We start from the raw sequence: 23305 nt of genomic DNA, 5'->3' as shown, positions 1-23305 counted from the left end.
TCTGCTGGATTTAGGCTTTATTTGCTGTTCTTTCTCCGGTTCCTTTAGGTTGTGTATTTGAGACCTTTCTTGTTTCTTGAGAAAGGCTTGTATTGCTATATACTTCCCTCTTAGGACCACCTTTGCTGCATCCCAAAGATTTTGAACAGTTGTGTATTCATTTTAATTTGTTTCCATGAATTTTTTAAATTCTTCTTTAATTTCCCGACTGACCCATTCATTCTTTAGTAGGATGCTTTTTAGCCTCCATGTATTTGAGTTCTTTCCAAATTTCCTCTTGTGATTGACTTCCAGTTTCAAAGCATTGTGATCTGAAAATATGCAGGGAGTAATTCCAGTTTTTTGGTACCAGTTGAGACCTGATTTGTGACCTAGTATGTGATCTATTCTGGATAATGTTCCATGTGCACTCAAGAAGAATATGTACTCTGTTGATTTAGGATGGAATGCTCAGAATGTATCTGTGAAGTCCATTTGGTCCATTGTGTCATTCAAAGCCCTTGTTTCCTTGTTGATCTTCTGCTTAGATGATCTGTCCATTGCAGTGAGGGGAGTGTTAAAATCTCCTACTATCATTGTATTATTATAGATGTGTTTCTTAGATTTTGTTACTAATTGGCTTATATATTTGGCTGGTCCCATGTTAGGGGCATAAATATTTACAATTGTTAGATCTTCTCATTGGATAGACCCTTTAATTATGATATAGTGTCCTTCCTCATTACAGTCTTTGGTTTAAAATCTAATTTGTCTATATAAGGATTGCCCCCCAGCTTTCTTTTGATACACTTTAGCCTGATAAATGGTTTTCCACTCCCTCACTTTCAATCTGGAGGTGTCTTTGGGTCTAAAATGAGTCTCTTGCAGACAGCATATCAATGTGTCTTGCTTTTTTTGTCTAATCTGATACCCTGTGTCTTTTGATTGGAGCATTTAACCCATTTACATTCAGAGTAACTAGTGAAAGATATGAATCTAGTGCTATTGTTTTACCTGTAAAGTCACTGTTTCTGTATATTGTCTCTGTTCCTTTCTGGTCTGTGTTACTTTTGGCCTCTCTTTTTGCTTAAAGGATCCCCTTTAGTATTTCTTGCAGGTATGGTTTAGTGATCACAAATTCTTTTAGTTTCTGTTTGTCCTGGAAACTTTTTATCTCTCCTTCTATTTTGAATGACATCCTAGCTCGATAAAGTATTCTTGGCTGCATATTTTTATCATTTAGCACCCTGAATATATCATGCCAGTCCTTTCTGGCCTGCTAGTTCTTTGTGGATAGGTCTGCTGCCAGTCTAATGTTTCTACCCTTATAGGTTACAGACCTCCTGTCCCTAGCTGCTTTCAGGATTTTCTCTTTGTTTCTGAGATTTGCAAGTTTCACTGTTATATTCCACAATGTTGACCTATTTTTATTCATTTTGAGGGGCTGTCCTCTGTGTCTCCTAGACTTGAATGCCTGTTTCCTTCCCTAGATTAGAGAAGTTTTCCGCTATAATTTGCTCCAGTGTACCTTCTGACTCTCTCTCTCTCTCTCTCCCTCCCTCTCTTCTTCTGGGATCCCAATTATTCTAATATTGTTTTGCTTTATGGTATCACTTATCTCTCAAATTTTCCCCTCATGATCCAGTAGTTGTTCCTCTCTTTTTCTCAGCTTCTTTATTCTCCATCATTTGGTCTTCTATATCACTAATTCTCTCTTCTGCCTCATTTATTCTAGCAGTTAAGAGCCTCCATTTTTAATTGCATCTCAGTAGTGGCCTTTTTTATTTTGGTCTGATTAGATTTTAGTTCTTTTATTTCTCCAGAAAGGGATTCTCTAGTATCTTCTATGCTTTTTTCAAGCCCAGCTAGTAAATTTATAATCGTTATTCTGAACTCTAGTTCCGACTTCTTACTTCTATCCATACTGATTAGGTCCCTGGCAGTCAGTATTGCCTCTTATCTTTTTTGAGGTGAGTTTTTCCATCTTGTCATTCTTGCAGAAAGTGGTGGCTTTTCTATTTGGAGAGTTGCAGCTATTCTTAGATCTCTGGTTAAGTTCACAGGTGTTTAGAACGATTTGATAGCTATCTGCTGAATTCCTGGGACCAGACGAAACTAAGGTCTCCTACTCCTCCACCATCTTGGACTATCTCTCCTAGATTGTGGTGGGTTTTGTTTTGTTTTGTTTTGTTTTTTAAGATTTTATTTATTTGACAGAGAGAGGCACAGTGAGAGAGGGAACACAAGCAGGGGGAGTGGGAGAGGGAGAAGCAGGCTTCCCACAGAGCAGGGAGCCCAATGTGGGGCTTGATCACAGGACCCTGGGATCATGACCTGAGCTGAAGGCAGACACTTAACAACTGAGCCACCCAGGCGCCTAGATTGTGGTTTTCAAAAAATCTTTAGGAGCACCTGGCTGACTCAGTCAGTGGAACATGCAGCTCTTGATCTCAGGATTGTGAGCTTGAGCCCTATGTTGGGTGAAGAGATTTAAAAAAAAAATTACAAGTAAATGTTTTTTGAAGTCTCTAAAGAGATTCTTGGGACAATTATGGAAATTTAAGTGTGTTCTAGAGATTATCAACAGTAAGTGATATTGTGGTTATATAGGAAAATGTATACATGTCTCACAAAAAACTGTATGTGTGTGTGTTAATACACAGTTGACTTGAACAACATAGATTTGAACTATGAGGGTGCATTTGAATGCAGATTTTTTTCAGTAAATAGTGTACAGTACTGTAAATGTATTTTCCATGTGGTTGTTTTAATAGGGTTTTCTTTTGTCTAGCTTACTTTATTGTAAGAATACAGTATATAACACATACAACATACAAAATAATGTGTTAGTAGTTGCTGGTCAACAGTAGGCTATTAATAGTTAAGTTTTTGAGGAATCAAAAGTTATATGCAGTGGCACCTGGCTGGCTCAGTCTATAGAGCATGTGGACTCTTGATCTTGGAGTCGTGAGTTTATAACAGGAGGAATCCAGTAATTTAAGTGGAGCACTAAAATGCCTTGTGATGTACAAAGCTCAGAACCTGAACAAATTAGGAATCTGATAGGACATCCCCTCGGGTAAAGCTGGAAACTTCTGAGGGCTTGTACTCTCAGTGAAAACTGATTAATTAAATTTCATCAAAATTTAAAACTCCTCCCCATTAGAATGGAAGAAAATAGTATATATATCATATGACAAAGGCCTTGTATTCAGAATATATAAACACTCTTGCAAATCAATAATAAAGACAACCCAATAAAAGTAGGCAAAAGACTTGGAAACAAATAAAGTATACAAACATACGAAAAAGTTTACAACTGATCAGTCATAAATGCAGTTTTGATGCAAATTAAAATCAGTTCACACCTTCTGGAATAGCTAAAATTAAGAGTTACTACCAAGGGCGCCTGGGTGGCTCAGATGGTTAAGCCTCTGCCTTCGGCTCAGGTCATGATCCCAGGGTCCTGGGATTGAGTCCCGCATCGGGCTCCTTGCTCAGCAGGGAGTCTGCTTCTCCCTCTCCCTCTGCCTCTCCCCCTGCTTGTTTCCTCTCTGTCTCTCTCACAAATGAATAAATAAAATCTTTAAAAAAAAAAAAGACTTACTACCAAGTGTTTGTTAGGACATGAAACAGTTGGAATTCACACACACTTCTGATGGTGGTATAAGATAGAACAACAGTTCGGTAGTTTCTTACAAAATTTAAATTAAATATGCAATTATCATATCCAACAGTTCTGCTCCTATATATTTACCTACGGAAAATGGAAACATCATTCCTCAAAAAAACATATAAGGATTTTTACAGCAGTTTTAATTCATTATAAACAAAATTGGGGTCAACCCATATGTCTGTAAACAAGAGTATGGATAAACAAATTGTGATATCTTCATATAATGGAATACTCCTCAGCAATTAAAAAACACTGCTGATAGATGTACATGTGTGACTCTCAGCAACATGTATAAATATGAAAAAAAATTACGTTAAGTGAAAGAAGTCAGACATAAAGAGACAGGTATATGATTCCCTTTATATGAAGTTTGAGAATAGACAAAACTAATCTCTTGGTGATAGACAACAACAAAACGGTTGCCTTTGGCAGAAGGGTGGGATTGACTGGAAGGGAATTTTGTGGGGTGACGAAGATGGTCTATCTTGATTGAAATGATTATACAGATGTTGTATGCATATGCAGCTAGGGATAAGAATGCATTTATCAAACTTCACCAGTTGTGCATTTAAGATCTCTGCATCTTAGTTATACATTTAGCCTCAATAAAACTAGGAAAGAACAGTAAAGACAGAAACTGGAGAGTTTGAGGCACCTGCGTGGCTCAGTTGGTTAAGTGTCTGCCTTCGGGTCAGGTCATGATCTCAGGGTCCTGGGATCGAGCCCCACATCATGCTCCTTGCTCAGCGGGAAGCCTGCTTCTCCCTCTGCCTGCCACTACCCCCTGCTTGTGCTCTCTCTGTGTGTCTCTCTCTCTGACAAATAAATAAAATCTTAAAAAAAAAGTACAGTGTTTGTAGTCACAGGAAAATGCAGATTAAAACCACGGTGAGATTCCACTTACGGCATACCACATTGCCCCAGTTAAGAGTGGCATTACCCTTTTAAATTATCTAAATGTTTTTAGTAGTAGTTGAAGTAGTTAGTAGTTTTGTAGTTTGTAGTAGTTAGTGGTTTTGCTGGGATTTTCCAGATATACAGTTATGTTATAATTGTAATTTTCCTTTCCTCATTTTATGTATCTTCCTTCTCTGGAGCCGGTAGTTGCACAATAGTGTTAATAGAGAAGGTAGTGGATATCCTAATTCTGTTGTTGACTTAAGTGGAAATGTTTTTAAATTTTTCCCATTGATCATGGTACTGGCTTTGGTGTGGGCTATCTACATTGATCATATTATGGAAGTATCCATTCATTTGCATTTCACTAAAGCTTTCCTTTTTTTTTTTTTTAAGATTTTATTCACTTGAGAGAGAGAGTGAGAATGAGTGGTGGGGAGAGGGAGAAGCAGACTCCCTGCTGAGCAGGGACCAAACGCAGGGTTTGATCCTGGGACCCTGAGATCACAAATTGAGCCGAAGGCAGACACTCAACTGACTGAGCCACCTAGGTGCCCCAAGTTTTCCTTTTTCATGAAAGGATACTGAATTTCATTAAATGCCTCGCTAGCGATCACATTTTTCTCTTTATATATTAATGTGTTGAGTTACATTTACTAGATTTTCTAAATTAAACCATCCATTTGCAAGGCGCCTGGGTGGTTCAGTCAGTTAAGGGTCTGACTCTTCAGCCCAGGTCTTGATCTCAGGGTTGTGAGTTCAAGCCCCATGTTGGGCTCCACAGTGGGCATGGAGCCTGCTGAAAGAAAGAAAGAGAGAGAGAGGGAGAGAGAAATAAAGAATTTTTAAAAACCATCCATTTGCATTCCTAACATAAACCTCATTTATGGTATATTTTTCCTTTAAGGTGCTACTAGATTCTATTTGATAATGATTTATTTCATACTTTTGCATTAATAGTTATAAATATTTGTAAGTATTAATATTTATGAATAAATGTGGTGGAGTTTTCTTAGCCCACAAAAAAAAAAAAATGTGTTGTTGCCACCATTTTGTTTTGTTTTGTTTTAAGATTTTATTTATTTGAGAGAGAGAGCACGAGCAGAGGAAGGGACAGAGGAAGAGGGAGGAGCAGTCTCCCCACTGAGTGCTGAGCCTGAAGCTGAGCTTGATCCCAGGACCCAAGAGATCATGACTTGAGCCGAAGGCAGACACTTAACTCACTGAGCCACCCAGGTGCCCTGTTGGTTGCCAACATTTAAAGATTGGGATTTTGGGGTGCCCGGGTGGCTCAGTAGGTTAAGCATCTGCCTTCAGCTTGGGTTGTGATATCATGGTCCTGGGATCGAGCCCCACGTCAGGCTCCCTGTTCAGCAGGGAGTCTGCTTCTACCCCTTCTCCCTGCTCCTTCTTTCTCTCTCTCAAATAAATAAAATCTTAAAAAAATAAAAATAAGGGAACATTCCCTGTGGTTAAAAAAAAAATAGGGACTTTGTAGCTTTTCTTAAAAACTCAATAGATCTAGGGGCACCTGGCTAGCTCAGTGGGTAGAACATACAACTCTCTCAATCTCAGGATTGTAAATTCGAGCCCCACCTTAGGTGTGGAGATTACTTAAAAATAAAAGATTTAAAAAAAAAAAAAAAACCTCAATAAACCTAGCCAGAATGCGCCTGTTTCAACAACACTGGTTTCCTGGACCTGAGTAGCATCTACCCACTTTGGGTAGGGTATGGGGGGAAAGTTGCTGTATATCACATATATAACATTTTTAATTCCTATGGGCAAAGTGTTTAGAGCATATATAAAATAAGGACTACAGGGCGCCTGGGTGGCTCAGATGGTTAGGCGTCTGCCTTCAGCTCAGGTCATGATCCCAGGGTCCTGGTATCAAGTCCCGCATCGGGCTCCCTGAGCCTGCTTCTCCCTCTGCCTCTCTCTCTCTCTCTCTCTCTCTCGCTCTGTCTCTCATGAATGGATAAATAAAATCTTTAAAAAATAAAATAAATAAAATAAAATAAAATAAAATAAGAACTACACCTTATATCTTATTCCATTCTTTTTTCTGGCTCCTATGTAGTCATAATGCCCCATGATCTGTATTGGGTAAATGTGACCAGTCAAGTTTACAAAATTTAGCAATTTAATAAGTGACTTTAACTCATCAGTAGGAATTTAATTGAATTGAAAAAAGTAAAGAAGTTGATAATTATTTGTTCCATCAATGCATGTCTTTACTGACAAAAAAATACCTTGTCTGACATATGTTCTCTATTCGGTTTGAATTCTTCCTCAAAATTTCCCTCTTAAAACTTAGGTGTTTGGTTTTTTATTTTTTATTTTTAGTAATCTCTATACCCACATGGGGCTCGAACTCACAACCCTGAGATCAAGAGTTGCATGCTTTCCCAACTGAGCCAGCTTTGCACCCCTAGGTGTTTGGGTTGTTTGTTTTTTAACTTATAATCATAAGCTCTCATCTAAATATAAATGTCTGAAGTACACAGATCAATTATGGTATAATTTGTGCCACGTGACTTAAAGTGGGGCTTTTAAAAATGGATCACTAACTGGGATAATAGAGGCTTTCTCTTTGAATTGCAAAATTACCTATATTGTGTATCAGTTCAGCTCTTCATATTCTTAAATATACAACCTTATAATATTCATAGAGTTCATAAACAATATTAAAACCTAAGCTACAGGGGTGCCTGGGTGGCTCAGTCATTAAGCATCTGCCTCCGGCTCAGGTCATGATCCCAGGGTCCTGGGATTGAGCCCCACATCGGCATTCCTGCTCGGTGGGAAGCCTGCTTCTCCCTCCGCCACTCCCCCTGCTTGTGTTCCCTCTCTCGCTGTGTCTATCTCTGTCAAATAAATAAATAAAATATTTTAAAAAAAAAGAAAGAAATCTAAGCTACAGATTGGTGTATAAATTAAAGGAGTTCTGGATGATTGACCTATCATTTGTCTTTGGGGGAGAAATTAGACTTCCTTTTTCCTTTTTCTACTTAATTGTTGTAACTGTAAGTGAGCCCAAAGAGAGTGGTATTTTTTTTTTCCTAAGGAAACCATTGAGATATTAACAATTTGTTCTTTTACTAATGTCCTCAGTGGATAATAGTGCATATATTTTGCTTAAACAAGATGACTACAATATAAATGCATACATTTTATATGTTAACTTATTTTTAGCTTTTATTTTTGTTGCGTTAATGATTTTGTGTTGTATGTTTTGTTTTCTATGGTGTGTGTTCATTTCAGAAAGTTTTAAAATTACAAAAGAGGAAGTGGCAGTGATTACCTATAGGTAACTATTGATAATGTTGTTAGTGGCCTCTTTATTGAGACAGTGTGACTGAAAAGAGACCAAATGGAAATTAAGGACATTTAGGTAAATCACTTAACCTTTCTGGGCCATGCCTTTCCTGATCATTAATATGTGAGAAGATTAAGGTCCTTTCAATCTCTGAAAATGTTGTGAATAGAAAGAAGGCTAAAGGGGAAGACCCAGCCACGCTGCTGCTGAGCTATATGGACTTGAGGAAGTAAATCAGTGCAGACACTGCACTTCGTTTACCTTTCCTTTAGAAGGTTGTTGTGAGGATATATTATCCATTGTGTATTTCTAATTTTATAATTGTTTGATATCATCTATTAATCTGTAGAACCGTAGGTGGGGTACATTAATGAAAGGCTACGACATTTTCCCTGGCTCTTTTCAAACAATAAATTTGCCCTAGAGAACCCCTGGCTGGCTCAGTCAGTAGAGCATGCAAACTCTTGATCTCAGGGTTGTAAGTTCAAGCCCTACTGGGTATAGAGATTACTTGAAAATAAAATCTTTAAAAAAATAAACAGGGGCGCCTGGGTGGCTCAGTCATTAAGCATCTGCCTTCGGCTCAGGTCATGATCTCAGGGTCCGGGGATCGAGCCCCGCATCGGGCTCTCTGCTCAACGGGAAGCCTGCTTCTCCTTCTCCCACTCCCCCTGCTTGTGTTCCCTCTCTCGCTGTGTCTCTCTGTCAAATAAATAAATAAAATCTTTAAAAAATGAAATAAAATAAAATAAACATGAGGCTGGCAATTAGAGACATTTTGAAAAAAAATAAATAAAAATAAATTTGCCCCTTTTTTGAGAGAGAGAGAGCACGTGCATGCTAACGGAAGGGGGGGTGCAGAGGAAGAGGGAGAGAGAATCTTAGGAAGTACAAAGCTCACGATTCTGAGAAAATGACCTGAGTGGAAATCAGGAGTTGGACGCTTAACTGACTGAGCCACCCGGGCGCTCCAATAAATTTGCCTTTTGATTTTAAAAGCCTCAGAGAGGTGGCTGTGTGGCTTAATCAGTTAAGCGGCAGACTCTTGATCTCAGCTCAGCCCTTGATCTCAAGGTTAGGAGCTGAAACCCTGCTCTGGGCTCTACACTGGGCACGGAACCTACTTAAAAATTAAATAAATAAATAAAAACCTCAGGAATTGAGTATGTCAAAAGAAAGCATTATGTTGCGTGAAGGATGTTTTGTAGAACTCACTGCTGTTTTGATTTTTAGGTTCCCACTTTCCTGTTGGAGTAGTCCCTCCCAGAACAAAATCACCAACACCTGAATCTTCGACAATAGCCTCCTATGTAACCTTAAGGAAAACTAAGAAGATGATGGATTCAAGAACGGTATTTAACTAGAAGTTAATTTCTAGAAGGATTTTTAATCCTATATATTGTCTTCTCATACATAATTTCCTTTTTAGTGTTTCACCAAAATCTTTTTTTACATACTCTAAGAAAAACTTAGTAATCTTAATTTTTTTTTAATTACATTCAGGAAATTAGCACCTAGGGGACAGACCTACTCAGTACCTAATCTAGGTTTGTTTTGATCAGCCTTGAGTTGACGTCCACAGTTTGTGGAATATAGCTGCCTTATATTACATCTCTTGTCATCTCTAAGAATTTCTTTGGTGAGACTGATGGACATGTCCTTCAGGCAACAAGGTAATGGATTTCCAGACTACCCTGAGTTTAGCGGGCCTTTTAGCTGTGGTAGATTTGGAGTTTGCCAGTCCTCTGGTGACCCTGAGAAATGTGAATTGAGATTGGGAAATAAATTCTATATTTCACATACTTATCTGAGATCCATTTAATTCAACCTGCTGTAAACCAGTCTAATCTTGGTCATTTTGGGAAGATTATCAGGGTACTTAACTCCTTTTCACCAGGTAGTCTTAGAAATTTGGACTGCAAAAGAATTTTTTTTTTTTTTTTTTTTTTTTGAGAGAGAGAGCACAAGTGGGGCTGGCAGGGGAGGGGGGAGGTAGGAGGGGCAGGGGGAAAGGGAGAAGGAGACTTCCCGCTGAGCAGGAGCCCAATACAGGGCTCCATCCCAGGACCCTTGAGATCATGACCTGAGCTGAAGGCAGACGCTTAACTGACTGAGCCACCCAGGTGCCCAAGAATTTTTTTTTTTTTAAGATTTTATTTATCTTAGCATTAGCAGGGGTGGGGCAGAAGGAGAGAGAATCTCAAGCACACTCCAAGCTGAGTGCAGAGTCCAGCACGGGGCTCGATCTCACAGCTCTGAGATCATGACCTGAGCCGAAATCAAGAGCCAGATGCTCAACCAACTGAGCCACCCAGGTGCCCCCAGAACTTTTACTTTTCATCTTTATAAATTCTCTACTAATTTGGTATGAAGTAATTTGATAATTTTAAACTGTAAGAATGAAAAGTACTACAAATGATAAGATTTATGGTTATTCTTGAAAGATATTAAACTACAGCTACAAAATATATGCCCAAAACATCTGACAAATTTATATACAAGAAATATATTTTTAATTAGTACAAAATTATAAAGACCTAGAAAAATAATTATTGTAGAATAAAAATTAATGAATTTCTATATATCAATATTACCATTAGCAGTCATGGTTTTATAATAGTATCATTTGTTCATAGGCATTTTTTTTACTGATTGAAAGGCTATTTTCTTTGGAAATTATAATGCTAAAATAAACAGAAAAAGGTTGGCTCAGTTGGAAGAGCATGCAACTCTTTATCTCAGGGTTTTGAGTTCAAGCCCCATGTTGGGTGTAGAAATTACTTAAAAATAAAATCTTAAGAAAATAAAATAAAATTTAAAATAAAAATGCATGTTAAGGGATGCCTGGCTGGTTTGGTCAGTAGAACATGCAACTCTTGATCTCGTAGCCATGAATTCAAGCCCCACATTGGGTGTAGAGCTTACATTAAAAAAAAAGTTGAAATGTGGGCGCCTGGGTGGCTCAGTCGGTTAAGCGACTGCCTTCGGCTCAGGTCACGATCCTGGAGTCCCGGGATCGAGTCCCACGTCGGGCTCCCTGCTCAGCAGGGAGTCTGCTTCTCCCTCTGACCCTCTTCCCTCTCGTGTTCTCTATCTCTCATTCTCTCTCTCTCAAATAAATAAATAAAATCTTAAAAAAAAAAATGTGTGTTGAGATGAAGAAGAAAGATATTAGTGGAGTTTGTATTCTATAACTATCTTTTTTTAAAACATAACTATCTTAAGTAGTAGAAAATTGTACATAACCAAATACAGGTAGGAAAATTATGGAAGACTACAGTTATATAATATTGGTACAGGAAAGACCTTTATAAGCAAAATCAGTGCTAGATTAAAATACTTGGACTATAACAGACAAGTTCCATAATATATGAGGAATGAATATATGTCAGTTATTTTTAAGAGTTTCTTTATGGAAAATATATATGATAATTGTTCAACCCCATAATAATTTATAAATACTAACTAAAACTGCAGTGAGATACTCTTTTCCAGTTATCACTGGAGAAAAAAATCTAAAAATTGACAATATTTGACATTTAAAAACAGGAGATATTTACAATATGACAACTTGGAAAACGAAGTTGCAGTGTGACATTTTTGCATAAGAGTAGAAAAGCGAGGAAGGCTACATGTTTGTAGTTACTAAAAATGAAAGGATAAAATAATAAACTTAATAAAATCTAAAATAACAAAAGGAAAGGGATGCTATAGTAGCCAATTCCCAATCTGTATCTAGAATTTGCTTTTTTTTAATAGTTTTTTTGGTTTTTTGGTGTTTTGTTTTCCAAAGCAAATGTGTTTTATTTTACATATGAAAGAGAATCACCATCACTTCTGCACATTAAGGCTTTTCATTTTCCTCTCCCTTTTAGTTTTTATTTGAGCTCTTTAAGATATTTTTTCTATACAATTGAAAATGGCTCTAGTTGGGGCGCCTGGGTGGCTCAGTTGGTTAAGCATCTGCCTTCGACCCAGGTCATGATCCCAAGGTCCTGGGATTGAGCCCCAAGTGGGGCTCCTTGCTCAGTGGGGAACCTGCTTCTCCCTCTGCCCCTCCCCCTGCTTGTGCTCTCATGTGTGTGCTCGCTCTCTCAAATAAATAAAATCTTTTAAAAAAAAAGAAAATCATTATTAAGAAAGAAAGAAAAAAAAGAAAATGGCTCTAGAGCTATTGCTCCCCGCCTCCAGGCATTTTTTAGATTGCGGGAGTGAGAAAAGATCTTAGAGGGTTTGCCTGATATACTGCTTCATCACAGAAATGCTTACCTCCACCCTGGGTTTTTTCAAAAGCAAGCAGCTTCACCAGTGTCTCACAGTCAGTCCCTACCAACTCAGACCAGAGACATAAAGAAACCTATGGATTCTGTGCCATGAATTCTAGCATATGTTTAATCTTTAAATGTTCTATTATATAAAATAAGCTAAAATTTGCTTATGACTAATATTGAAGTTCTTCTTTTGCATTTTATACCAATATTGTTTTACATCTTTAGTAAGAAAGTAAGAAGTAAGAATTGGTTATTTAATGTGACAAATGTTTTTAAACCCTTCAGTAAACCATAAAAATGGGTCATATATATATATATGTAAAGTTTTCAAATAAAACCATCTGATTTATGGAAAATAATATTTTAATAGTTATGTTATTGATCACGAACTAAGGATTTTTCTCTGCAGGTCTTTTCACAGTAAATGTGTCACTTAAAACATCACATTTTCATTAAAATAAATCTCTGGGGTGCCTGGCTGTCTCAGTTGGTAGAGCATGCAACTCTTGATCTCGGGGTTATAAGTTCGAGCCCCATATTGTGTGTAGAGAGTACTTAAAGATAAAATCTTGGGGAAAATTTTTTTAAAAATAAAATAAATCTCTTATATTTAGAAGCTGTGCCCTTTCCTAGTTTGAGTTTTATACAATTTCCTGTTACAGTGACCATGCATCACCAATTACTAGTGAAGGATAAAACAGTTTGCCTTTCCGGTGTTAACAAGCCTCTACTTTTGACTTAGAGAACAAAATGAATGCATTTTAGAACATTTTTTATTCCAACATACTTTTCAGAAGTTATTCTGCATCCTTGTATTCATATGTCTATGTTTAACTTAAAGGAAAGGCCCAGAAGTGCAGTGGAACAGCTCTGTTTGGCTGAAAGTACCCGACCTAGGATGACTGTGGAAGAGCAAATGGAAAGAATAAGGAGACATCAACAAGCATGCTTGAGGGAAAAGAAAAAAGGATTAAATGTTATTGGTGCTTTAGACCAGTCACCCTTACAGAGTCCTTCAGGTTTCAGGGATAATCCCTTTAGGATTACCCAGGTATATCTATTGCATTTAATCATTCTTCTGTGTAAATCTAACATCACTTGAATCAGGATCATGGAGTTACATGATTGATGGGTTTTCAAAAATGTCTACAGTATGGATAGTTATTTTATATTATTTAATTCCCATAATAATAAGCTAAGACAGCTTAATCAAATGGAAATAGCCCGGAACTCAAAAAGTCAGAGCTGTATTACTTGTTGGGTGTCCTTGTACCAGTTGTGGACTCACTGTTCTCTGCTGTAAATCAGATGACGATATAGCCCATCTCATCGACTTCACAGAGATACTAAGAAGATAAAAGTGCTTTCAGCAACTGTGAAATGCCAAGATAGTCCCCAATTCCCCCTCCAATATAATGTGTATTACTCTTTGTCCTAATTTAACATGACCTAAATTGTAATAGGAGAGAGCTTCTAAATAAAAGTTCTCAGCCTACTATTCATCACATCCCAACCCCACCCTTGTAAAGTGACACCATTCCATTTCTTACGATTTGTTTGTTACCCCAATTCATAAATACAAAGATAGCAGACTAGGGAATCTGTTTGAGTGGCTTCTGTCTGGTTGTCCCTGTTAGTACACATGTATCAGCTGAAATGTTGCTCTTCCTTCCTAGAAATCCCCTTGCCATCTAATCAAGAGCTGGCGGGCACTGCTACTAAAGATCCAACAGAATAACGGTTGAATAATTACACATTCTACAAAGTACAGGATGGATGATTAAAAGAGATGGGGAAAAAATGTGTGAAATACTGATATATATGTATATATTTTTTTTCCTCTGTTGGTTTTCATAAGGAAACCTCCTTGTGAGTGAAAACTAACAGGTGCTATCCAAAACTGTACATGGCTTCGTGGTATGACTCTCTGCTATATATCTTTTGGACAGACTCGAAGAAGGGATGATAACATTAAGGAATTGGATACCGTCATTAGAGAAAATGATGTCAAGCCAAACCATGAAACTCCCACGGCAGAAATTCTTCGACTAAAAGAAGCAGAACCTCCAAATACGGATTTCGGCAAAGAGGTAGAGAGATTATTTTAGAACAAATATTCCACAGGGGTAGATTTCTGAACATTAGATCAAGTGGTAATGTTGAAAATAATTACGTTTCATTTCATTGCAGAGACCATAAGTCTAAGTGAAATGATAGGTTTTGTTTAACTTGAGTGATGTATTCACTACATCAAAAAATGGGTTAATTGAACATTTAAAACATAATCAAGGCTAGAATAAATTACTGTTAACCCCAATTAAAGAATCTTATATCTCAGAGCTGCTAGCTATTAGCAATGTGCATCATCCCTCTGGGCAAATATTTTTCATATACTTGAATCTAAAGATGTATTTCAGTAACTATTTGACAGGATATCATTTTTTAACAAACTTCTCTTTTGAATCATTTTTCTTCTTATTCTATAGTTTAAAAAAACTGAGGACATTTTTTCCAAAACACTTTTCAAACCTGAACCAAATGGAGTAAGTTCGGAGGAAGTGATGGATAAAGAGGGAAACAAAGAGAAAATGCCCGAGGATGTTTCATACAGGTAATAATTAGGGAAAGTGAGAAAGGAATCACTCCCAAAATTATGTAACACTTAAGAATGGGGAACTTCGGAGTCAAAAAGTCTTGGATTCCTGTGCCAGCTTAGCTACTTAAGAGCTGTAGGATCTTGAGCAACTTGCATAACCTCCCTAAACTGCAGGTTCCTTCCTTGTAAAAATGGGATAATAATAGCGTCTATATCACGAATGTGTTGCGACGATTAAGAAAACACAGGTATAGCACTTAACTCTATGCTTAGCACCTAGGAGTTCAGTAAGGACCTTTAAAAAGCATAGAAAGATACATAAGCTCTGTATCAAAGCCAGCACCTCAGCATTGCCTGCATAATGGATCGTATAGACACACATCAGAAAACCAAGGTATCTGATGTATTCCAAAAGCTAGTGTGATACGCTATTTACTTTTTAGCTGTATTTCTTAACTGGCCTTCTTATGTGTATGTCCTCAATCCCACCCTTCATTAGAAAAATTACCAGAGCTGGAAAAAAGAAATGCTGTGATTTAATGTTATTTGGAATGCCTTTATTTCTTCTATGAATAGCAAGATCGAGTTTGAAAAACTTTTGGCAATAGCTGATAAGGAAAAAAACCTGCTGTTTTGTCAATAGGCATAGATTAAAACACATCTAGTATGTTAAAACCTGTGAGTTTCATGACCCAACAACAACAAAAAATAGTTTGTTGGCCACTTTGGACAATGCTAAGGAATTGACTTCTTATTCCAAAACCTGCTACATAAAGGCAAAGAATCAAGTGTTTATCCTGCCTTTCCCAAATAAACTGCAGCCAGAAAGTTTTCGAGGAAATAGTTTTCTTTTTAGAAGAATTTCATTCAATAAGGAGTGAAAGACTGAGAATACCACTGTTTTGCTAACCCTAATGAAATAAAGGATTTGAACAATATTCCTCAATGGCTGGAAAAGCTGAAAATCTGACAGGGAAATTGAGTGGATCAAGAAACCTTGAACTCACTGATCATTTTTAACATCACGAAAAGAAACAGCCTGTTCATGCAACAGTGCATGAACCCCACCTAATGAAATATATTACCTTTCCCCCTAAAATCTAAATCTGATCAAGCCTCAAAGTCCTTATCAGTTTATGAAAAATAAGAGGAATATAATCATCAAAATACAGAATGTGGTAAACTATGTAGGACGGATAAACCAGGTTCTTTCACCTAAGTGGCAAAGAATAAAAAGGATGTGTGCGATGGGTTATTTTAGATTAAAGTTAACTTTAAGAGACTTGTCAGGCAAATACAATACCTAGACTTCAGATCTTTTTGAAACCAATAACTGTAAAATGCTATAATGAGGCAATCAGGAAATTTGAGCACTGACTGGATATTTGATGACACTAAGGTATTGTAAATACAAACTGAAGTGTTTATAGATCAAATGATATGTCTGGAATCTGCTTTAAAATAATTTGGAGAGTAGGGGACTGGGAGTTTAGGTGAAACAAGATTGGTAAAATGTGGATTACCTGAGTGCACAGGTTTCGTGTATTATTTGCTCTCATTTTTTTATGTTTAAAAATTTCTATAAAGGGGGGAGAAAAGAGATTACAAGTAAAGTGTTAGCAGTTACTAGCTATAGATGGTGGCATCTTTTGTGTATGGTCAAACATTTTCATAATGACAAATTGGAAGAAAAAAATTTACTGTATTTTGTAATAACAAGTTTTAAAATATCAATCTATTTTCAGTAGCCCTCAAGATGAGATACAGATCACAAATCATAAAGCAGAAAGCCACCCTGAAGAGAATATAAAGGGCAATCTTCATGAGCAGGAAGAAACGATTGTTTCCTATGAACAAACTCCTGAGGCTTCTAGAGGAAATCAAACAATGGCAGGTAGATATTACACATTTCATACTTTTCTCCCTGGGGTTTCCTCTGAACCTCTGAATTCATATTTTGCCTTCCCACATGCACCTTCAGGAAGGATGCCACTTCTGGAAAGGATGGAAAGGGGACCTCGGTCTAGATCCACAGAGTGTCCTGGCTTGGGGATCACTTCTTTCTCTCTCTCTCTCACTCTCTCTTCATCTTAACCTTAACACGTATACCATAAATTTTGTCTAAAAAGATCTTCCAGAACTTGGAAAACATACCTGTTTCTCTGAGGCTGGATTCTCAGAATAGTCACAAAACTACCACTTTGGGAACTGTACAAGATTTAATACCTAAACTAGTAGAACAGGTTTGTTTAGCCACTGCTATAATCCACATCTGGGTTTTTCTTTTTTTCTTTTTTTTTTTAAAGATTTTACTTATTTATTTGAGAGAGAGAGAGAATGAGAGACAGAGAGCACGAGAGGGAAGAGGGTCAGAGGGAGAAGCAGACTCCCTGCTGAGCAGGGAGCCCGATGCGGGACTCGATCCCGGGACTCCAGGATCATGACCCGAGCCGAAGGCAGTCGCTTAACCAGCTGAGCCACCCAGGCGCCCTAGGTTTTTCTTTGATAGAAGATCGTGATCTTCTCTCAAAGACCATCATCCATCCATGTCAGAAGATAGGGGCTCCTGGGTGGCTCAGTCGGTTAAGCAACGGACTAACTCTTGATTTCAGGTCAACTCATGATCTCAGGGTTATGAGATCGAGCCTCGTGTGCTCTGTGCTGGGCGTGGAGTCTGCTTAAGATTCTCCCTCTCCCTCTGCCCGTCCCCTCACCCTCCCTCCCTCTCTAAAAAAATTTTTTTAACTAAAAAATAAAATAATAAAAATGTCTATGCTACTTTCAGGTTTCTTTTTTTTTTCCCTTCACAGATTTGATTTTCTCTTTTTTTCTTTATGATATTTGGGAAGGGATGGGGATGGGGGAATCATACAACTAGTGCACATTATCAACATTGCTTCTCATAGTCCATAAGCAAAAAACCATTCTTAATAATCCTCCCTCCTGGGGTGCCTGGGTGGCTCAGTGGGTTAAGTGTCTACCTTCAGCTCAGGTCATGATCCCAGGGTCCTGGGATCGAGCCCCGCATTGGGCTCCCCACTCAGCGGGGAGTCTGCTTCTCCCTCTCTGCTCCTCCCCCTGCTTGTGCACTCTCTTTCTCTCTCTCTCTGTCTCTCTCTCTCTCACTGTCTCTCAAATAAATAAAATCTTTAAAAAAAATAGTAATCCTCCCTACTTTCACCCTCCTCCCCATCATTTTGCAAAAGGGCAAATACAGTGAAATTCAATTATTTGGGACTGTTCTTAGGAAGAACATGGGAGTCTGGCAGTATTCTCTACAATTTATATACATATAACGTGCAAATTTATGTGATAAGTCATGTTTCCTTGTAACAGATATTAAGCACTGTCTTTTGCCTCTCTCATTTATAAGGCATTATGCACAGGAATTCTCACTTTTTTTTTTAATTGTCAAAGACCACTTTCTGTTTTTGTTTTGGCACGACTGCATAAAGCGTGTGAGTGTATTAAAATCACAACATTTAGACTGTCGATGGTATTTAGCTGCATGGAACTAGAAAGGTTTTTTTTTAATTGTTTTTTTATTTATTTATTCATGAGAGTCAGAGAGAGAGAGGCAGAGGCAGAGGGAGAAGCAGGCTCCCAAGGAGCAGGGAGCCCGATGCGGGACTCGATCCCAGGACCCTGGGATCATGACCTGAGCCGAAGGCAGACGCTCAACCATCTGAGCCACCCAGGCGCCCCTAGAAAGGCTTTTTTTTTTTTTTTTTTAAGATTTTATTTATTTATTTGAGAGAGAGAGAATGAGAGAGAGAGAGCACGAGAGGGAAGAGGGTCAGAGGGAGAAGCAGACTCCCTGCTGAGCAGGGAGCCCGACGCGGGACTCGATCCCGGGACTCCAGGATCATGACCTGAGCCGAAGGCAGTCGCTTAACCAACTGAGCCACCCAGGCGCCCCCTAGAAAGGCTTTTAAAAGTGAGACCCAGAGGGGCACCTGGGTGGCTCAGTTGGTTGGGCGACTGCCTTCGGCTCAGGTCATGATCCTGGAGTCCCGGGATCGAGTCCCACATCGGGCTCCCTGCTCAGCAGGGAGTCTGCTTCTCCCTCTGACCCTCTTCCCTCTCGTGCTCTCTCTCATTCTCTCTCTCTCAAATAAATATCTATCTCTCATTCTCTCTCTCTCAAATAAATAAATAAATAATCTTAAAAAAAAAAAAACAAGTGAGACCCAGAAGCTCCCAGCTGGCTCAGCCAGTAGAGCATGGGACTCTTGATCTCAGGGTTGTGAGTTCAAGCCCCATGTTAGGCAGAGCGTACTTTTAAAAAAATTGTTTTAATTAATTAAAAAAAAAGTGAGACCCAACAAGAGTGATTCATAGGTAGACACCTAAAAATTAACCTCAAAGCCAAAAAAAAGGCGGGGGGACGACGACAAGAATTTTCTTTTCCAATTTTGTGGAGGTACAATTGACATAAAACATTGTGTACAATGTCTAAGCTTAAGGTATAGGAGGAAGAAGAATTTTTAAATAGTCTTCAAGAGACATTTCATGCTAAATAATAATCAATTGTCAATTTCAAAGAACCCAGATACAGCTATTAATTCCTTCCTGAAGCATGTTCTTATTTTATGGGATCACAGCATCCAGATTTCCTTCTCCAGATGTGTCCTAAAGATGTTTACCTTTTGCGTTCTCTTGGTGTGTTTTAGTGCAAAGTCTGTCCCCATCTCCTGAGTCCTCAGCATCGCCCGTTCCAGCTACTCAGCCGCAGCTCACAGAGGGATCCCATTTCATGTGTGTGTAGTCCCGGAAAAAGTACGTCCGTTACCCTTTGCATTTGTGCTTGAACTTGAGTTTTTAACTGGAGTTTTATTCACTCATTGGTTTGGTGAACAAAAACTTGAGATTGATCCTGGACTGTGCATTAGGGATCGCTGGCAGGGCAAGGAGGCTGTGTATTTGGGCCATGGCCAATCACTCAGATCTCCAACATCAGCCCTTCCAGTGATTTGCTACGTGACAAAATTTCTCTGTCTCTTATTTCATCGTGCATAAAAACAGCAAAACGAAGAGCGGATGGCCTGTGCCAAGACAAGCCTCACGGTGTTTTGTAGCTGTGCTCCCACTTAGCATTACTTTCCATAGTCGGATCTGAGAATTCTGTGGAAGCAATTACATGTTGATCAAGTAATGTTTTTTACAGTTCATGTGACATGTCTACCGCGTGGGGAGTCTGTTAATTATCTTAAAGTACAAAGGAGTGTTTGTGGTGCGGCCAGCTACATGGAGTCGTTAAGATCTATCAGAAATTATTTTGAAATAATTATTTTTTTTTTAAGTAAGGGAGATCACTACTAAAAAAGCTGTGGGTGGGGCCGGGGAAAGGAGGAATCCTTACTTGAACATTGTTCCTTGGGCCACAGTCTAAGAGCTGAGAATAATTTCCTAAGGTCTTTTAATAATTTTATAGAAAAATGCTAAATTTTATTTGCAGTTTTGGATTTGTAGATATATACTCTTTTTTTTACTTTTCAGGAAAACTGAGATATGGAGTTAGTTATGCCTTTTTCTGCATTTTTTTTCTCATACCATCTACCAGATCTAGGAATATTGTATGCTTTAGGGTTATCACCAGTTTCTGTTAAACAATTATAAGCAGCAAAAATACATAGAGATACTACAAACATTGTTGCTAACATATTCTTTGACTTTTAGATTCTCAAAATAAATTTGTACAAATACTAAATTGACTTACCCAGTAGTGCTTATTTTCTAGAATCTTCTTCCATTCATACCTTTTTGTAGCAACTATAACCTGTGTCCTTTTGTTCATCCGGAAGGATTTATGTCTGTCTCGTCATATTTGTAACTTCTATTTAAGATTATGTCTACATAGAGCCTAGAAGAGGCCTTTGTTTGTCAGTTGGTATTTATGCAGGATTGACATCCTTTCTGGAGTTACAAACCACCTGTTTGTTAGAGTCTTACCTCTGTCACTCAGGCATTTAAACTTTTAAACTTACTGTGTTTTGAAGTGACAGTTGCCACTAGTGACAGAAAAATACCAGAATAGGAACAGTCAGCATGCTTATTTGATTCATCTTGTGCAAGGACTTGATAGATGGCCTCTGTCCATCTTAGTGGAGAAGTGTACATTAAAATCCAGTCTCATTATCTTTTGGTTCAATAAACAGGTTACCGTTCTTCGTACACAGCCAGTGATAATAAAGAATGTTGTCTGACAATAAAGAGTATGTACAGTTGCAACTCAAGTACATTTCCAGGTTCCTTAAGTTGTTATTATTGGATTTTGTTTCGTTTTACTTTCATTCTAAGAGCTAGTGGCATGACCTACTGGAATGGGGTCCAGTTATTGCCTCGGCACTCAAAGCGGTATTACTTTCTGTCTTCTCACTGTGTGTATGTAATCCCGCTGACTTAGTCGTTTGGGCAGGTTTATATAAACCTTTGGAAAGGTTTATAAATGACGCTGTTGCATAGGCAGCTTAATATATATCTTAGCAAAGTTATGCAAATCTTTGCTCATTTTGTTGATCTTTTGGATTCAGCCACAAATTTGGTTACTTTTTTTTTTATTCTGAATTGTTATTTAATTGCATTCTTGGCTTTGTGAATTAAACCTATGAAATGACAAGAAAATGTCCTTCCATTGTATTATGTCTTAGGATTTCCGTGGCCATGCTCGTCAGTTCCGTTGTTAGAGAACACCGCCCTCAGTTACTCTAGGAAATTGTCACTCATTAACTTTGCAGATGTCAAGTAATTTTCCCCGGTCTCTATTTTTCAGCTATACCGACTCCTGTTGAAACCATTCAAAACTAAAGACATGGACCTTCAGCAATGTGAGAAGATATTGTACAGTATATTTTAAATCTATGAAATTCATAGTTCTGATGCTTTTGGCCACAGAGCATCATTTTATCACTTCTGGAAAATGTTTATTCCAAACAGCTTTAATGGATCATATGTACACTCCATAATCTCAAGGTTGTTGTTCTGACACCAGCTTGCTGCTATGATTTCAGAGCACATAAGTAAAGGTGCTTTTTTAATGTGCTGTCTACAGCCAGATCTTACTTAGTTGCTGATTTACAGATTTTGATGTTTCTAAAGTTTAGGTGGATTTATATTTCTTTCTGCTTTTTCAGTACAGAAATTTAGTTATTATTTCCAATGAAGCTTGTTTTCCTTTTTTTTTTTTTCTTCCCATTTTGGCTACTGCAATGCTTTGTTTCACACTTGATTTGTAAAAATTTTATATATATATTTAAAATGTGTCATTTTATTATTGCTAAGTGAAGTACGTCCTGTTTTCTGCTATAATTATTTCTCAGTCAGATTGCAATGTCAGCAGTTACTGCCACACTCTTGTCAGCTTAAACACAAATGTTACCGCTTACTTTTTCTTAAAAATACAATTTAAAATGTAGGTATTTTAAAGGACTGGGCTTATACTTCAATTGGGATAGATGTGTACAGCAATAAGCAGTTTTCAAATCCAGTACTTAGTTTGTGTACAAATGTAATTATGTTCATTGTGTATATATTATACAATGAGCACATGTAAGTATTAAAGGCTCCTTACTATTGTTTAAATGCAAATGTTCATATCTCATTTCTTTTTTATCATGTTAAATAAATGTTGATGTTCTTAAATCACTTGTGTTAGAATTTTTGCTCTTCCCATGTAAAGTGGAAAGTCTGTGGGGCACCTGGCTGGCTCAGTGAGTAGAGCATGTGACACTCGATCTCAGGGTTGTGAGTTCAAGCCCCACGCTGGGTGTAGAGATTACTTGAGAAAAATAAATCTTTGAAAAAATAAGTTAATTAAAATAAATAGAAAGTCTGAGACTCAAGGGACTTCTCGATGAAACAGTAGTCTGTTAATCTTACCACTGTAGACAACATCATAAAAAGACCTTTTCTGCCATCCAGGCCGGCTCTCCCATGTGAGAGCTCAAGGAACTTGAGGCCCAGGGAGATAAATTGAGTGGGCCACAGTCACATTATATTTAATGACAGAATTTGGACCAGAACATAGTTTTTTTCACATTTCCTTGGAGGCCATCAGCTGAATATCATCGGGCCGGTTTCATTTCTCAAAGTCTTCTACACTTACTTCTATTTGTTTGTGTTGCGGCAGCTAGCTTCAAACATCTGCTTTCTCCGCTCAGTGGATTGGGCTTGAAGAGGGCTGTGTGGAGCAGAGGGTTATTTCTCTGACATGGGGAACTAGAAACCATTTCATCATCAGAAGTAGGACCCTCAGAGATCATTTTCTCTTACAATACATTCTTGGCAGATGTTCACGCTCTTCAGAATCAATTACATTTCTTTCCTCTATAACCTTTTGTTCATGCTATATATTGTTCCCAGAGTACAAGGAAATTTGATGCTTTTAGATTCCTATATGATATGGCTGAAACTAAATTGGCACTGGTCAGTCTTTTTTTTTTTCCCATGCTGTAGTAAAGAGGATTTAAATTTAATTCAAAATGCAGATGCATAAAAATTCATCTGCTCCAAACAGAAACACAGAAAAGGAAATGCAAATAGATACAGCCTATATTGTAGGAGGTGAA

The 23305-nt window shown here is 37.9% G+C and overlaps 1 protein-coding gene across 9 annotated transcripts in view; it reads left to right on the top strand.

Moving 5' to 3' along the window:
- The window catches only part of PLEKHA5 (pleckstrin homology domain containing A5), a 239848-nt gene extending 217477 nt beyond the window's left edge, over nucleotides 1-22371 (top strand). For 6 of the 9 annotated variants that reach the window (XM_035729176.1, XM_027592894.2, XM_027592890.2 and 3 more), the window contains 7 exons: nucleotides 9105-9223; nucleotides 12984-13193; nucleotides 14092-14232; nucleotides 14629-14753; nucleotides 16484-16632; nucleotides 19412-19517; nucleotides 21511-22371. In XM_035729176.1, the coding sequence (XP_035585069.1) occupies nucleotides 9105-9223; nucleotides 12984-13193; nucleotides 14092-14232; nucleotides 14629-14753; nucleotides 16484-16632; nucleotides 19412-19506 (839 nt within the window). In that variant the 3' untranslated portion in view covers nucleotides 19507-19517; nucleotides 21511-22371. The remainder of the gene's footprint in view (nucleotides 1-9104; nucleotides 9224-12983; nucleotides 13194-14091; nucleotides 14233-14628; nucleotides 14754-16483; nucleotides 16633-19411; nucleotides 19518-21510) is intronic. The other 3 variants (XM_027592897.2, XM_027592895.2, XM_027592904.2) reach the window with 1 other exon arrangement.
- Nucleotides 22372-23305: the final 934 nt, after the last annotated feature.

This window comes from Zalophus californianus, chromosome 9 (assembly GCF_009762305.2).
Source record: "Zalophus californianus isolate mZalCal1 chromosome 9, mZalCal1.pri.v2, whole genome shotgun sequence".
NCBI classification, from domain to species: domain Eukaryota; kingdom Metazoa; phylum Chordata; class Mammalia; order Carnivora; family Otariidae; genus Zalophus; species Zalophus californianus.
This window is presented reverse-complemented; position numbering and strand designations above follow the sequence as displayed.